The sequence below is a fragment of the Pseudonaja textilis genome, chromosome 5 (genome assembly GCF_049901715.1).
Source record: "Pseudonaja textilis isolate UNSWEBS1 chromosome 5, rPseTex1.2, whole genome shotgun sequence".
In the NCBI taxonomy this organism is placed as follows: domain Eukaryota; kingdom Metazoa; phylum Chordata; class Lepidosauria; order Squamata; family Elapidae; genus Pseudonaja; species Pseudonaja textilis.
The window spans coordinates 36,129,019-36,147,672 of NC_141994.1; the positions used below are offsets into that span (position 1 = coordinate 36,129,019).

Below are 18,654 nucleotides of genomic sequence, written 5' to 3' on the forward strand. Positions count from 1 at the left end.
GTGAACCTCCAGGATTATAAATTAGTTCATAGGGAAAATTAGAATCACTCAGATCTTTACAACACATCTTTGTGGAAATGTGTCATGCTTAAAGAAAAGTGATTACAGGACCTCCAAAATATTGTTGCTACTGCTCTTAATGCTAGAAAAATCTAACAGTCCACTGTTAGGCAGATGGTAAAAATGGAGATAATTCAGCAGCACTGTCATCCTTTCCTAGAGTGGTTGATCAACCAAGATCACACCAAGAGTAAGGTCTTAAAGGTAACATCTAAGGAACTAACGGCCTCTCTTGCATTGGCAAATATTAGTGTTTGTGAGGCCACTATCAGGAAGATACTGAGCAATAATAATGTGCATGGTAGGATTGCAAGGAGAAAGTTATTACTCTCCAAAAAGCACATGGCTGCCTATCTACACTTTGCAAAAGACTGCATGGCTGAGCCAAATGTCTATTGGAAGAATGCTATATAGGTGGATGAGACCAAAATGAAGTTCTTGGCTTGAATGAAAAGCATTACATTTGGCAAAAGACAAATCACTGCATTCCAACATAAGATCCTTATCCCGTGTGTCAAACACATAGTAGTGGTGGTATCATAATTTGGGAGAGCGGACTTCCGGTGGCAAGGCAAGGACGGTCAGAGGGGCAGAAATCCCCTCGTGATTCTAGCCTCCCTTTTCTTGAGTTTGGTGCGATCTTTCGGGGTGCTCGAGTCTTGGAGAGACCCGTGCCGGTGTGGGGGAACCTCGGGCTGCAGTGTGGGGAAAGCAACCCCCCTGCAACGAAGAGGAAGCCCTCCAGAGCCCAACGATCAAGAACAGCCTCCTAACAATGGAGGCTCCGAAGTCCGGACTGCCACCGATGGGAAGAAAAAAGTGAGTGAAAGTTTGCAAGCTCGGGGGGAAAGAGAGTCGTGGCAGAGAAGATATTTGACTGACAATAGACTGATTTCAGGCTGTTAAATACTGTGTGAATGCCAGCTGTGAGCTTCAAGACGAAGCGGCTACAAAAGAATTGGTTTAGTGAATGTGAAAGAGCTTGGCAGGCAGAAGAGTCGGAAATAAAAAAGAAGTAAAGAGAATTTTGGAAGTCTGAAGATCAGCACGGGGGCGATTAAAAGACTCTATTATCACTAACATTTGGATTGAAGCTATTAAATCGGATCCAGAAGCAGAACGAAGCCGATCGGGGGAAAGACAGAGCAACGCCATAGGCAGTATCCAGAACGCTGAACGCTGAAGTGATTACAACAAAGTAACAGATCTAACTGTCTGAAGGGACATAATCTAATCTATAAACTCTGGGAAAATTGAGAACAGGTCCTAGCAGAGGAGACAGTTCCTTTTCTATTCGAAGGAGATCAGAACAATTGATTTAAAGAACATTAAAATATAAGTAAAAGAGGAAGTCTTTAAACGAGTGGGAACATTGCTTACTGGCAGCTGTTACTCAGCAAATCTTCATTTGCCATTTCCGGTGTGCTAGAAGTGGAAGCTTCCAAAGTGAAAAGCGGAAACAAAAACTCTTGTTTTTGGAATTTTCTTTTTTCTTTTCCTCTACCCTTTTCTGTGTGTACATACTTACTAAAATAGCCTCTCTTCTTTCTTACTTGTTGATGGTATGCTATGTTGAAATATGCTTGCTCTTTTTTTTTTTTCCCCTCTGATTTCCTCTTGATAAATATGTACATTTAGTAATGAAATATTAGAGTGTTAAAATATTGGATTAATTTAGTTAAGTTATTATTAATAGAGATTGTTATAATTTGAATGGGAATATAGGGGAGACAGTAAGAATATTAAGCATTAGTTACTTAACAAGCTTAGAGCTCTCTAGACCAATATTATATTTCTTTGTGTGGGTTTATCTGTGAATGTAATATATTTTGTAGTTAAGGTTACTTTATATTGAAGTTAAACTAGAGAAAAATATATACACTTTACTAATTAGTCAAGAATATAGCTACTTAATAGATTGATAGTTCTTGGTCAATTTTAGTTACAGAACTAAGAATACTGAATGCCAATTTGGAATAATATATTTAATATTGTACAACAACAAAAACAAATTTTAAAGGAAATGACTACTACAACTACCACTGCTTTGAAATCTGGTAGGAAGGTTAATCCCACAATAATGACTACTTTGACAACAACTTCACCCATGGCACAAAAAAACAATAGAGGAAACACTACCAACAGAGAAGTCAACTAGCATCTCGAATGCGAATATCCAAGCAATGTTCCTAACTTTACAGGACTCATTGACAAGATTGCAAGAAACAATGATTAAAAACCACAGTGAAACAAGGGCAGATATCAATGAATTGAAGGAAGAAATGGGGAAACTAAAGACAGAAATGAAAGCGGACATTTCCAAAATAGAGGATAAAGTGGGGGTGTTGCAGCAGGCCTTGGAGAAAAACGAAGTTATAATAAAAGAAGTAGAGAAAAGAACCGAACGAACAGAAAGGGAATTAGAAAGGGTGGATGAAGATCTTAAAAGCATGAGGAAAGAAATGGAGGACTCCCTTGTCCTCCTAGAAATGGACAAGGCAGCAACTTACCTAAGATTCCAAAATGTGACAGAATCAAAAGAAGAAGACCTGGAATACTTGATGGCAGAAATACTGGCCGGTTTATTGAAGATGGATAAAGATGAAATTCAAAAAGAGTTTGATGAAGTCTACCGGGTCAATACAAACTATGCAAGACGCCACAATTGTTCCAGGGAAGTACATATACGATTCACTAGAAGATGTGTTCGAGACATGATATATAGAACCTCAAGAGATAAAACTATAACCTACAAAGAGAAAGAAATTGTGATTCTTAAACAGATACCGAGGAGAATAAGGGAACAAAGGCGTGACTATAAATTTCTGGCAGCATATTTAAATAAAAAAAGAATCACATTTAAATGGCTTATTCCAGAAGGAATGTTAGTGTCGTGGAAAGAGAGGAAAATCAAAATAGATACTATGGGAAAAGCCCAGGATTTTTACGAACGGATGGTGGGCCCACAGGAGCAAAGTAGTAGGGAGAAATTGGATACAAAGTTTCAAGAAGAATACAGTGGACATAAAAATAGAACTGGAACGGTAGGAAACCAAGAAAATACCTATCCACAACAAAAGACAGAAGGAACTACATCAATACAAGCGCAAGAAGAGAGAGGAATTGTTACACGACAAAGAGCAAAACAAAACTAAATAGATGGGAGAAGAAAAAAATTACTATCAATAAACATAAATGGTTTAAATTCAACAATTAAGAGAAAAAGGATATTATCTAAATTAATTAAACATAATGCAGATATAACGTGCCTGCAAGAAACCCATATAAAGAAGAAGGATGAAAAATATTTAGAATGCCCGAAATTAGGAAAATTATTTACCACACCAGCAGATGAGGAGAAAAAGAAGGGAATCGCAGTATATGTGAAAGAGGATTTGAAATCTGAGCTAATATGGTCGGACTTAGAAGGAAGGACTCTGGGTTTGCAGATCTGGATTAATGATATTCCAATTCTTTTAGTAGTAATATATGCCCCAAATGGAGACCAAAAAGAGTTTTTTAAACACCTATATGGAAAATTGGTTGAATTGCAAAAAGAAATATTTGTATGGTAGGGGACTTCAACTCCATTGCTGATTTCCAAAAGGATCACAGTAATGCCGGGAAGAATAAAAAGGGGAAGAGAGAGTTCCCAAGATTTGTAGGGAAATGATGAAAGAGCTAAATCTGATAGATATATGGAGAAGATTACATCCTGAAAAAAGACAATTTACATTTTATTCAAATCCCCACCAAACATGGACATGGATTGATATGGCATGGATGAGTGGAGAGATAGCAAATGAGACAAAAGAAGTGGAAATTTTGCCTAATGAATGGGCAGACCATAATCCAATACAGGTAATATGGAAGGGCAGGGCAAAACCAAAGAAAAGATGGACCTTAAACACTCAATTAATAAGAGAGAAAGAATACATCAATAAATTAAAGGAGGAATTGATTTTTTTTATTAAAGAAAATGATAATGGAGAAACCACGAAACAAAATGTCTGGGATACGATGAAGGCGGTTATAAGAGGCACAACAATCTCTTATAATGCTAAGAGAAACAAGGAAAAATATTCCCAACAAAACAAATTACAACAGAGAATTAAGGAGCTAGAAACCCTTCTACAAAATAACCCAAAAGAATCCAAACTGCAAAATCAGATAAGTATAGTCAAACACAAACTGAATTTAATTGATCAAGAGAAAATGACTATGAATTTGAACTTAACCAGACAAATCTATTTTGAACATGCCAACAAGCCAGGAAGATGGCTATCTTATAAATTGAAAAAAAAGAAAGAGAAGAGATTGATATACCAGTTAATAGATAGCAAAGGAGATACATACCAGGAAATAGAACAGAAAAAAGAAATCATTCATAAATACTTTGAAGATTTATACAAAAGAGAGGATGTCAGTGAAGATAGAATAAGGAATTATCTAGATGAAGTAAAGGATAAGGCAATTGGGGAAGAAATGGCTGAACTATTAAATAAAGACATTACTGAATCGGAATTGAAATCAGCAATAGAGAGCCAGAAAAATAATAAAACCCCGGCCCAGACGGGATCCCAGGGGAGCTGTATAAGGCAATAGCAGATCAAATCGGACCACTTATGGTGGAAGTTTTTAATGACGTTTTACTAGTAGCTAGGATGCCGGACTCATGGAGGGGGGCACTGATCTCGCTGATCCCGAAGGAGGATACAGATCCCAGATATATAAACAATTACAGGCCGATTTCACTCTTAAATACTGATTATAAAATATTCACTTCTATTATAGCAAACAGATTAAAAAGATTGCTAAACTTGTATATACATGAAGATCAAAATGGATTCCTTCCAACTAGGCAAATAAAGAATAATCTAAGAATAGTATTAGACATACTAGAATTTTATGAAGCCCACCCAGAGAGACAAGTAGCACTCATGTTTCTAGATGCAGAAAAAGCTTTCGATAATTTGAATTGGCAATTTTTAATTCAAAAAATTTATAATTTGAATTTGGGTACCAAATTTGAAAATATTATAACAACTATATATCATACACAACAAGCTAATATAATAGTGAATGGGGAATGCACCCGCCCAATAAAGATAGAAAAAGGAGTGAGACAGGGTTGCCCACTCTCTCCCCTGCTCTTCATATTAGCATTAGAGACATTATTAACACGAATTAGGCGGAATTCAGATATAAAGGGATTAACAGTTAAGAAAGAGGAATATAAATTGCAAGCGTTTATGGACGACATGATTTTCTTCCTTGAAGAACCAAAAGACAGGGGACCAAAATTGATGAGTGAATTAGAGAAATTTGGAGCAGTAGCGGGACTTAAAATAAACAAAAAAAAAACCAAATTAATGACTAAAAACCTAACAGAAAAACAGAAAATAGAACTAGAAGAAATAATGCAGATACAAGTGACAAAGAAAGTGAAATACTTAGGAATTTGGCTAACCCCACACTGTAAGACACTTAAAGAAAACAATTATGATAAACTGATACATCAGGTAAAGAAAGATTTAGAATCGTGGGGGAAACTTCAAATTTCACTACTAGGCCGAATTGCTACTATTAAAATGAACATTCTCCCTAAATTTTTGTATTTATTCCAAACGATCCCAATTAAATTACATAAAAAGTTTTTGAAGAACTCAATAGAACAACCCTGAAATTTATTTGGCAAGGGAAAAAACCCAGAATAAATGTAAAAGCAATGCAGGATATGAAGAGCAGGGGAGGCTTAGCATTTCCAAACTGGGAGTTATACCATATGGCCACCTCATTAGTTTGGTTGAAGGATTGGGTGAATTTAACCAATAAAAGAATACTATTTCTAGAAGGCCATGATTTACAAAGGGGTGGCACGCCTTTCTATGGGACGTAGGGAAAACCAGTCAAAAATATTTCCATAGACATTTATTTAGAGACGCACTATTAACAATTTGGAGGAAAATAAGGAAAAAACATTATACAAAAGTACCAGTATGGATTTCAACAATGGAGGCAATGATTCACCCAAACAATTTGGAGCTTACCAAAATGATTAAATACAAAGACTTATTAGACCCACAAGGAAATTTGAAACCAAGGCTGGATCTTCAAGAGCAAGGACATAAAATTGATCAATGGGTTTATCTTCAGATTCAAAGCAGATATAAACAAGACAAAAAAGAATTCGGAATTAATAACAAACCGCAACAGTTAGATAAAATTTTATTAGGATCAAATAAAAAAAAACATAACAAAATTTTATAACTACTTATTAGAAACAGAACTAGAAGAAGAAATCGTAAAAGGAAATATGATTGCTTGGAGTAAGAACGTAGGGCGCAGCATCACATTAGCGGAATGGGAGAAAGTTTGGGGCAGAAACAATAAGATTACCAAATCGGCAGCATACAAGGAAAATCTTTATAAAATGTTTTATAGATGGCATCTCCCCGCTTTGAGGTTAGCGAAGATGCACCCCAACATGAGTCCGCATTGCTGGGAGTGTAGGAAAAAAGAAGGAACCTTTTTCCATATGTGGTGGTCTTGTGCAGAAACCCAAAAGTATTGGAAGAAAATCAAAACTTGGTTGGAAGAAATCACCAAAGAGCAGATCGAATACAAACCAGAGTCCTTCCTACTAGGGATTTTTGATAAGCAAATTTCCAAAAAAACCAAATACATAACAATACACATTTTAACAGCGGCCAGATTAGCCTTCGCTCAACATTGGAAACAACACCAAATTCCATCAGAAGAAATGATTATTGAAAAAATCTCAAAATGCGCAGAAGTGGATAAATTGACTTTGGCGCTAAAAAACAAAGACACTTCACTATACTATGATAGCTGGAATTGTTGGTATAATTGGATTGACCAAAGATAAATAATATATTATAAGGCATAAAAGAAAAGTATCAATACATAATAACGAGGTAACGATATAAGTTAAAAACAGGTGTGGTTATATGACACAAGTTAAGGTGATGAAAACAAAAGAAGATCTTGCAAACTGTTGAAATAAGAATACTTTTAATCCTGTAACCTCTTTCTTTCTTTCTTTTCTTAAAATTCTTTCCCTCTCTTCCTCTTCTCTCTTCTTTCTTTTCTTTCTTTCTTTCTTTTGCTTATTTGTGTATGTATTGTGACTGGTTTTAATTGTAAAAATTAATAAACTATATTTTAAAAAAAAATAATAATAATTTGGGAGAGCTTTTCTGCCTCTGGAGCAGGACAACTTGCCCTCAATGATAGAACTGCGGGTTATGAAATGTTTCAGCATATTCTATAGGCAAATGTCAGCATAACTGTCCATAAATTGAAGCTCAAGAGAAAGTGGGTCATGAAGCAACATAACAATCCAAAGCATAGGAGTCGTATGACCAAAGAATGGTTAAAGCAGAAGAAAGTTTGGAATGGGTAAGTCAAACTCCTGACTGTAATCCTATAAAAATGTTGTGGAAGGACCTTAAGGAGGCAGTTTATATGAGGAAGCCCACCACCATCCCTGAGTTAAAGCTGTTCTGTAAGGAAAAAATCAGCTACAATTCCTCCAAGCTGACTTTAGGACTGATCAACAGTTTTCAGAAATGTTTACTTGCAATTATTGCTGCTCCAGGGGGACATATCAGTTACTGAAAGAAATGATTCACATACTTTTACCATTCACAAATATATAGCATTGAGTCATTTTCTTCAATATTATTTTCAGTATTATTATTTTTGACTCTTTTGTTTAACTAGGTTTCTTTTACCTAGTTGTAGGACAAACCATTTTAGATCATTGTTTTCAAAAAAAAATTGACAATCCAAAAGGGTTCACAAACTTTTAAGCACAACTGTAAACATTAGGCACCAAAATTTCCCCTGAACTTATGTGTGCGCATTCTTCACATATAGCACATGTTTATTTAAACATTGCCACTGCACAGGAACATTGCCACCATCATTGTCCACCTAAGTGATTCTTCTGAAGACGATTGCTTCCCAGTTGCTAAAGGGAGTGAAGAAGCATCAACACTAAGAATGGAGACTCTTCCATCCAATAATCTATTCTAGGCTCCTGCTTTTCTATTACTTTGAAACAGAAAAGCAACAGATCTGCTTCCTGACAAAAAAAAAGAAAAAAGCCAGGGCCGACTGTAGGCCTATGACTTATGGATTACTTTACTTGACAGTGACAATTCAACAATACTTGGTATTTCTTCTCTCAATGGAAGTCAAGGCTTCCCAACAGGAAAGTGGGAAGTGTTGGCACTGCAACTCCCAGAATTAATTTGAGGAGCTATGATATCTGCAAATTCTGGCAGCTGCAGTTACTAATACACTTGTAGGTGCCAGACTGGGCAAAGTGTCTTATATCATCAGACTGAAAAAAATGATTAAAATTTTGCTTTTTGAATAGATATGTAATTACATATAGTTAAATGTTAGTACTAGTAAATGAATAAAAACATATTTTACCTTTTTAAGAGGGGATGTAGGTGTTACTTGACCAGTAGGAACAGATGGTGTGGTTACAACAATTGAAGAAGCTTGCACATTAGTAGTACTTGAGTTATTGACTGTAGATTTGTTCTTTTCTATAAAAAAATCATTCACAGTTTATATAATATAAATGTTGTACTCCTCTGTAGCTATCCCATTCTCTCAAAAGGCATTTGTTTAAACCTCAAAACTAAAGAGTTAATTTTGTTAAGAAATTTATTTCTAATTATTGTAACTACTCATAAAATTATCAACAAATAGCATTTATGACAAATTCTCATGGTTCTGGCCATCCCTGCCATCACAAAATTGTAAGCCAGTGCTTGTTGCCCATCTCACAATTATGATGTTGCAACAAGCTATGATCACATGATCATTATTTCTGATGTTCTCTGTCAGCTTCCCACAAAAATGAGAGAAACCAACAGGAATCTAGAAGTTGTGGTCATGTTGGTTCTCACTTAAGAACCTGCATAAACTTTGTTTAATGATGGCAACCAGGACTGTTGGAATTGCTACCACTAAACAACATGGTCATGTGACAGTGTACTTTTATAAAAAGTCATAAGCTATCATAAGTCACAGACTACTTGAAGTGGCTACTTTTAAACCAGAAAACAAGATTCCAAATATCTTGCAAGTTGAGGAAGAGGAGAGGAAGAGAAAATTATGAGAGGAATACTCCCCACAGTATATTCTTATAGCAGAAAACTATATTTTGCTATTAAAAACTGATTAAAATATTATATCATTCCTAGTACTAATTAACAATTGAATACAATAAGAAAAGTGTTGTTTTAATTAATGTATTCATCTGCTAAATTCTGAGTAGTGGATGGATATTTACAATAAGCATTTAAGATAATAATACAAAAATGATAAAATACAGTGCACAAAAAATAGTGCAAAAGTCTATAAACACAAGAATAAATGTCTAGAAACATAGGCTAATGGTGATGAGTAGGATTATTTTCTTCATCAAGTTCACAGTATACACAGCCTTAATAAAGAAAATGATACAGAATTTTAGGACATTTTTAATTTTTGGAGCCTATTAGAATCTGAATGTACTGGACTTCCGGTGGTGAGGTCACAGCGGAGCGGAGCAGGAGAGTGATCTCTTCAATCCTGTATTCAATTTTTTGTGCTTGGAAGCTCTGAGGCATCGCAAAGCTTGGAGAGACACACGAATTAGAAGGGAAGCCTAGGAGCAAAGTGGAGGAAAGCAACCTCCCACTGCGACAAGGGGAAGCCCTTTGAATCCGGCGCGAAAGAAATCCAGCATCTATGGCAGGTCAGAAGCTGTGACAGCCAGCTGCAATCGGGAAGCAGGAAAGTGGATAAATGCAAGACATCAGAAGAAGAACAGCAGACTGGGACAGTTTTTAAGAGGTGAGAGAAGAGAGCCCTGTGAAAGACTTTGACAGAGGGAGTCTCCGGAGTGAGTCAATACAGCGGCTAATTGGCGGGGGATAGCGGAGCGAAAGGGAGAGGAGGAAACAGAACAGTTTGACAGCTGAGAGAGAGCACCGCAGAAGAAAAGACCGAGACTCTGAATAAAAACTTAAAATTTCTGTGATTTGGATTGATTACTAGTAGAGCAGAAAAGAGACATTAGAGAGAACAATTGGAACTTTAATGGAGTACAGTAGCTGAACAGAGAGTGGAACCATTTTGATAGAAAGCTGTGACTGTGCAATTTGAGAGTAAAAGTGACTAAGTAGTTAAAGATGACTGAGGAAACAAGAAATGAGGAAAGTAATGTGATGGTGTGCAGAAAAAAGGGAAAAGAAGAAGGAAGAAAGAAGAAGAAAGCTGAATAATTTCTAAGTATTAAATTTAAAACTGTATATTGAAAAAAAAATCTAAAGCAATATATATATATATACATATAGCTGATTGCTTGCAAGAAGAATTAATTTATGTATCCTATTTCATAGATTGCTACATTCTTTATAACTGCCAAACCCTATATATCCTTGATATCTTTCCACAATTTGATTCCTCGGATAACAACTCATTAATTAATTGATGTATAACTAATTAATGGCTATATATTGATTCATAGACTTAATTGAACTATAAGAAAGTTATAAGATATAGTATATAAGAAAAGAAAACAATCAAACATATTTATCTATATTTATTGAATTATATGTTTACTATATAAGCTATATTTAGAATTATACTTAATTTATTTATTAAAAGGATTAAATAAGATCAGAAAATTAAGAGGGTTACAGACTATCATAGATTATAAATAATGATATTTAGTTTTACATTGTTGTATAAATACATATATATACATATAAAGTGTGCATAAAATTAAGGAGAGACATTATTAAATATATTAGACCATGTAGTAATAAACTGAAGGGATTAGAATAAGTTAAAAGGGAAGAGATAAACATAGAAAACGCAGAAGGGAGCTGATACAACGGATGATAATATTGAAAGACTTTCTCAAGAAAATAGGTAGATTTGGGAAGCCTAAGATGTCCACCACGACAACTACTGCTAGGATTGGGAAGAAAACAACATCCAACCCAACATCAACAATAACATCACCAGCAGGACAATGTTTGATAGAGGGCATGCTGAATCCTGAGAAGGAGAGTCGGGTATCAAATATGCAAACAATTCAAATGGTATTAACAACAATACAAGAAACGATGGTGAGAAACCATGCAGACTTTAAACTGAAATGGGAGAAATGAAAGGTAAAACATGGAAACTAGATGAGAAGAAAAGTACAATCCAGCAAATGGTAGTAAAGATGGAACATAAAATGAAAGCAGTGGAGGCAAAGGTCAAACAAATGGATAAGAAAGTAGAATCAATAGAACAGAAATTAATGGGAGAGAACAGGAAATTAGAAGAGGCATTTGCATATTTGGAGATGGAAAAGGCTGATTTCTTCCTCAGATTTCAGAATGTAACAGAAGAAAGGGGGGAGGACTTGCCCAAATTAATGGCAGATCTCATAGCAGAAGCATTACAAAAAGAGGGCCAAGAGGTTCGAAGGGAAATCGATGAGGTATATAGAATATATACCAACTACACAAGGTGTTTTAGACTTCCAAGAGAGGTTCATATATGATTCTCAAAGAAATAACTGAGAGATGAGATATACAAAGTGACGAGATGAACCGCTGATATTAAAGGGAATAGAAATTGTAATGTTGAAACAAATTCCAAGAAGAATAAGGGAACATAGACAGAAATACAGATTCCTGGCCACCCAACTGAATAATAACATCCTGTTCAAATGGCTCATCCCAGACGGAATGTTAATATCATGACAGGATAAAAATTTTAAAATAGACAGTATAGAAAAAGCGAGGGAATTCGTTGAAGACCAGAACAGAAAAGAGGAAGTGGAAAGTAGGAGCCAAGAAGAAGATTGGGTGGAGGAAAGAGAAACAGAACAAGAGGAAAGAGAGCAGGAATAAGTGGAAAGAGAAGGCGTAAGAATGAGACACCAAACGAGAGCAAATAAGCTTCAACAAGAAAAAACTACAGAGTAAGATGGCAGAAGAAATCAAATTGATTTCCATTAACATCAACGGTTTAAATTCACAAATTAAGAGGAAAAAACAATAACTAAACTACAGAAATTGAACTTAGATATTATATGCCTTCAAGAAACACATATCCAGAAATATCAATTAGACAATGGATAGAAGAAATCACGAAATCAGAAAATTGCATTTAATCCAGAAACTTTTTTATTAGGTATAATAACACAAAAATGCAATAAAACAGATAGATATATTATGTTACATATATTAACAGCTGCAAGGATTTCGTACTCACAACTCTGGAAGGAAAAAAGGATTCCCCCGGAAGGCATGGTTATAAAAATAATAATAAATTGTATAGAGATGGACAGGCTAATGATGAAAATAAAAGACAGAGAAGATTCAATTTATTATAGGGCCTGGGATGCCTGATACAAGTGGTTTAGAAATAAAAATAAAATAAAATGGAAATTAGGAAAAGAATGAGGGAATATGTAAATATACCATGGAGAAGATTGAAATGTAAGGATAAAATATACTGATTTATAGTAAGAGTAAGATGTAATGGTAAAGGAATAAGTAAATACATATACTGAAAAATGTGAGGAGATGAAAAAGATGTCTTGATGTTGATAATAACGTATAAAGTTTTATTTTATGTTTTTAAAATTTGGAAACTTAATAAAATTTATTTTAAAAAAGAATCTTAATGTACTATTTTAATGCTTTTTAATAATCTCCAGATATCATCAAATATCAGTAGTGGAATTCATAGTTTTCATGAGCTGTAAAAACATGACTGGAAACAATTTATGCTCCACAAATCATGGTTGTCAATCTCTGATGTGAGACTCGGGCAAAGTGGAATGTGACTCTCAATTCCAAATGCAACAGTTGAGAAGGCACTCTTTTATGTTTTACAATTCTTAATAAAGACATCCAGAAAAATAATTGACTATATGGAATATAATTATATACAATATGTCAATATATAACGGTAAATATATTTTAAAAACTAAGCAAGTATTCAACAAATTGAAGTACAATCTAGTCTCAGTGAATGGATACTGAATCACATTAGAGGAGAGTGAAAACCTGACAATTAGGGAGTTACTTTTTCATGTTCTGCACATTTAAAAAAAAATATTCCTAGTGCTTTTCATTTAAAAATGAAATATTGATGTATTGAATCCTGTCTATATACATATTATGCAAAAGAGATAGTACAGTAGGCCTCTAATCCATCTAGAATCTTTTTCCAAGTACCAGTACTTACAACAGACCTCTGAATCTACCTTATAATAAATAATTGGAAGAAAAAAGAAAGTACAAGTTTGGAACATAGAGATTCAGCTTCAAGGAAAAGTTAAGTTCTCTAGCATGCCAAATAAAGTATGATGAAAGTCCTGTTGATATTTTAAAATCTCCAAGTTTACATAAATTAATTCTTGTGTCACAGTCATATTTTCCTGGCACAAGACTGCATAGTAGGAACAAAGAAAACAGCAATGAAAGTCATGTAACTCACGAAATGCTGAAGTGATGACTCTGAACCTTTAAGTCATTCATATATATAGTTCATCAAGATTTTCAATATTATATTACTATAATTAAGTGAACTAAAAGTATATCTTTCTGGTTTGTTATTTTAAAATTAATCAGATTGTTCTACACAGCAAAATCATAAATGAATTTTGTAGAAGTTTACAAGGTTGAAATTGTTCTGCCACAACAAAAGTTAATTTTCCAAAGCACAGCCTTAACAAGAAATATCTCAAAGGCCAATTATGCATTACTTTTTAAATATTTTTTTAGCTATAGATTAATTACTAAACTGCTAGAAATAATTTTCTAAGCTAAGCTTTCAGTATATTCACTGCAAACTGCTTGTGCATTTTTTAAAAAATAGCATATCCAGTATTTTGTGTATACATTTGATAGATTATTCTTTATTATTAAGATTAAAAACAACTAATCAAGTTATTAGTCTACAAAATAAACAAATGACCAATGTAATTTGTATAAATAGAGCACTTTGAAGCATATATTTCCCACATCCATTTGTTGAGACTTTCAACAAAATAATCTCAACATGCATCACCATTGCTCACTTATCTTTCAGGCCACATTTGACCTTAAGTGATTTGAGACAGCAATTTTAAACAAACTAACTTTAGCAATGCTACATGTTTTTGCAAAATCAATGCAACCCACTACTATAGAAGTCTCTTTATGATAATGTAAGTGCATGTAATCTTTGATTTTTCTACTCTTGCTGCAAGACTTCTTACTCATTTTGTTTTCATGTAATATATCACCTTGTTTTTCATACAGTTATCTAGTTCCTAATTACCTATTTGTGAAGCCAATTGAGCTGTTCAAAAATTATGTAAAGATGTTTTAAGAACATGTAAAATGTAGTAAGATATAAACAACGATCCGTTCAGTATAAGCTTTATCTAAAAAATTAAAATCATTTAATGCCTTCCACCTGTCCCTCAGCATCATATTATTATGGCAGCAGCAAACATAAAACAAGGAAGAAACAAAAGTTACAATAAATTAAAACGAGGTAAAAATAAATAAAAAGGTAACCAAAGTATTTTTCCACATTACCTGTTTCTGCTTCAGATTCTGAATCTTCTTCCTCATCTTCTTCACTAGAGCAACTGGACTCATCTTTTTTTCCTTCTTCCTCCTCATCACCCTTTTCTTGTTCTAAGGACTCAATGTTTGATGGATTCTTGTCTTGCTCAATGATCAAAGTATCTTTACTGGAACATTGATATTATAAATATTTATTTATTACTTTTAGGGGAAAAAACTAAATATCAGTTGATACTTTGTTTGATCCACGGCATATTCTAGTTCAAATTTGTGTAATCTTAATCCTTTTTTGCCCCTCTCCCAATGTTAGTTTTAGTTTAGCTACTTACTTTTTAAATGATTTTTGAGACTGATTATTGTCCATGTTTGCTGTTGTTTCAATTAAAGGTGATTTCTTCTCCTTCTTCTCACTATGAAGCTTTAACAGAAGTTAAAATACTTAATTAGATTTTTAATTATTACAAGTAAAATTTACTAGGAAAATTCCAGTATTATTAATTCAAAAAGTAAAATCTTTCAAAACTAATTTTCAGCATAAAAAGCAACACTGACCTGAAGCAAACAAACTGTCCTAAAACCATCTCCATCTCATAAAAATAAATAAAATAGAAAAAAGTAAAATAATGCCAGCTCACAACTAATACATAATTTTATTAAGCACTGCTTTAGAAAGGATCCAGAAGTATTGTTAAGAGAAACTACTACGAAAGTGAAGTTTTTGTGTTTGGTAGCAGTAGTAATATAATGATCTCTGTAACTTCAAAATAGCCAAGAACAGGCAGTTATTAGAAAATGGAGTCTTGGAAGTTAATATCCAACTCCCTGAGCAGAAACAGGTCATATGTTGCTGTAGCTTAATATGGAGAAGGCACTTTCTTACTCACAGTGGTATATCGTAACAACTTATAATATGGGGCCACAAGCTATAGCTGACAGCTAAAGAAAGCTTTGGAAATAAGATGGACTAATGCTATTATGTTTAAACTTCTTCCTGATGTCTTGTAAAGCTAAAGGACCAAGCTGTGTTTCTCTTTTGAGAACAAGGAATAAATACAAACCTTTCCATGCTATTTAAAGTAGGAAGTAAATGTGGCCTCAGAAAGAAAAATACAGAAATCCAGATTTTTTTTTTTTAGTAGCATGCTCAAAAGTCCAAAACATTACCAAGACATAAGTTTAGTATATGCAAAACATTCTGTGCAGTGGCTATTAAAATATTCTATTTAAACAGCTCTTAAATTGAACTCAATATGAACACGGATGTCCTTTTGTGTTAGTTCTATATATTCTAATATGAAGCTTCAAATTGGTTCACATTTTGTTCTTGCACACTGAAAGAGCTTACCATGTTTTGTTTCTTTTGAAGCTCTTCTAAATAGCCTAATATGTCTTCATCTGCTACATCAAATGCTGTTTGACCCTACAGAAGAGGAAAAAAACACAGATTATGGTGCAATTAAACTAATAATCACAAAGAGCAAGAATTTGTCAGCAGGAAATCTATTAAATCTGTTGGCTGTAGATGCCAATGTATCCTCAACTGCTTCTTGAAGTACCTGCCAAACTCCCTCCCACGATTTGAACCAAAAAAAGAGTGAAAATTAGCAATCATGTTAACTGTAGCTCTGATCACAAAATCTTATAAAAGCCATGAATACATTCTAAAAAAATTAAATTCAGAGGTGCAGCTTAAAGCTTTGTTCTGAAACATCATCAGTTTTCCCATCATCCACAAAGAAAATATATATATATATTGGCATAATCTGGGGATTCTGAGAAGGTGGCAGTCATGGCCAGGAGATTCTTTATACAACTTCAAACTGTCCACCAGTTTCACTCATTCCTGGACCAACATGCCCTTCACACCTATGCCTTGGTTTTATCTAGACAACTGTAATGTACTCTACATGGGGCTGCCTTTGAAGAATAGCCAGAAGCTTGAATTGATTCACAATGCTGCAGACCAAACAGTTTTGTGCAAGCCTAGATTTGTGCATGTATCACGTCTTTTGTGGGAGCTACGCTGGCTGCTGATCTGCTTCCTGGTACAGTTCAAGGTGCTGATTAGCACCTACATGGCTTTGGGCCAGGCTACTTGAAGGACTGGCTCTCCCTTCAAATCAAAACTTCATTATGGCCATCGACTAGCATAAGAAGAGTAAAATACAAAGAATTATTAATTTTAAAAGCTAAAAATTCTAAAAAAATATCATATAAAACATAAAAAACAATATATGGAAAACTAGATCTATGAATCCCTAATCCAAAACTTAATTGCCTTTTCCCTATTACATACACCCAGTCCAACAGGGTGGGAAACAGGATATGTCCCATTGATTAGGGATGTACATCTGGTAGGTCCACAAAAAAGTGCCTTCTCAGTAACAGCACCTTCTCTATGGAACATCGTTCACCCTGAGATACAGTTGATCCCCATCCTCTTGCTTTTCGAATGGCCCTAAAAGCATGGCTTTGTCAGCAGTCCTGGGGACCACAAATGAAGATGGAGCCAATCAAGTGGCTGGTTTGCTTGTGTTGTTGTTTCTATGGGGGTCAAATAGAGATTTTTATGGGTTTTTATTATGTGGTGGATTTTTAAATGTTGCAAGTTTTCCAGAGTCATGTCTGTGTGAGTTGGGCAGCTATATAAATTTGTTAAACAAACAAACAAACTGGTGTTCTCAGAGAGTTATTTCCTGAACCCACCCATATATTGTGGCTGATCTATGTTCAGTGACATTAATGAATAAGTAGAAATAAGATGTGAGAATACAATAAAACTAAATGGCCTACTTGATCCAATAATAAATGAGAATAAGAAGTATCTGGTGAGTAAAAAAGGGTTGTTTTGAATACCTGGTTAAAACACAGATTACAAATGACCTAGGAATGAATAAAAACTTGATTTTATTGTATATGAAGAAATAATATTAGTGAAAGATACAAGAATAAAAGACACTACATTTAAGAAGACTATTATTTGGTAGCCTAATGAGTACATCTTTGGAAGCAAGAACATAGAAGAAAAGAATAGAAAGCAGTAAGAGTATAAAATGAGTGCAAGAAAAGAAATTACAAAGGTGTTTCTTCCACTAGAATGAATGAAAGGTGGATGTAAGAAAAAAGGATGTCAAAACTACATGAATCAAGATGCAAAGAATATTATTGAATGCCATCGAAGCATAGGACATTTTGCTAAGAGGCAACATGAACAAGAATGCTTGTTTGGATTATGAAATGAAATAAATTTGAACAGTAAAATGATGAAGTGAAAGAATTCCTGAAAAAAATGTATATATAATTTTAACTGGGACTGTAGCAAAGTCACAAGTGAAAACTTAAAGTGTGGTAAAGCAAATACCATAAAATATTTGCATAAGTTTTAAGTTGCCTTAAAACCTTTTAAAAAAAATAACATAGGTTCTGCTTACTGTAGTTCAGATATACAGCTTAAATGTTAAGGAAAGCATTAAATAATATCTTGGTTATAGTTAGAAGCTGTGAATTAAGTCAAATGGAAATCTTACCACTTTATTGACAGTTTCCATGTCACACAAGTTTTCAACTAGTATTCGACATGCTTCTTCTTTTCCCCAATGAGCAGCTGCATGAAGTGGTGTCCATCCATCATAATCTTTAATATTTACATCATACCCAGCTTGTATTAACAGCCTATTAAGTTAGAACAGGTAACATGACTGAACTAAAAGATTTTAAGTGTTTCAAGAAATACTACAAGGAGGACATTTACAGATCACTGTACATTCATATTCAGAATTGTGTCAAAAACTGCCCTCTCAATCACTTAGTATCATCGTCATCACTATTGTTTTCATTATTACTATTAATATTTTCATCACAACTATCATACCCTACATTGCTATTATTATGAATACAGATTGGCCTCATTTAGTGACAGCAAATGGGACTGGCAACTTCATCGCTAAGTGGAAAATCACTTGGCTGCAACTATGCT

At 34.2% G+C, this 18,654-nt stretch overlaps 1 protein-coding gene across 4 annotated transcripts in view; it reads right to left on the reverse strand.

Annotated features, from left to right (window-relative positions):
- Positions 1–18,654, reverse strand: part of PPP1R12A (protein phosphatase 1 regulatory subunit 12A) — a 124,615-nt gene that overhangs the window by 35,070 nt on the left and 70,891 nt on the right. For all 4 annotated transcript variants that reach the window (XM_087934502.1, XM_026699195.2, XM_087934504.1 and 1 more), the window contains exons 5-9: positions 18,206–18,350; positions 16,024–16,098; positions 15,008–15,096; positions 14,688–14,845; positions 8,527–8,645 (exon numbers count right to left, since the gene is read on the reverse strand). In XM_087934502.1, coding sequence (XP_087790628.1) covers positions 8,527–8,645; positions 14,688–14,845; positions 15,008–15,096; positions 16,024–16,098; positions 18,206–18,350 — 586 coding nt within the window. The remainder of the gene's footprint in view (positions 1–8,526; positions 8,646–14,687; positions 14,846–15,007; positions 15,097–16,023; positions 16,099–18,205; positions 18,351–18,654) is intronic.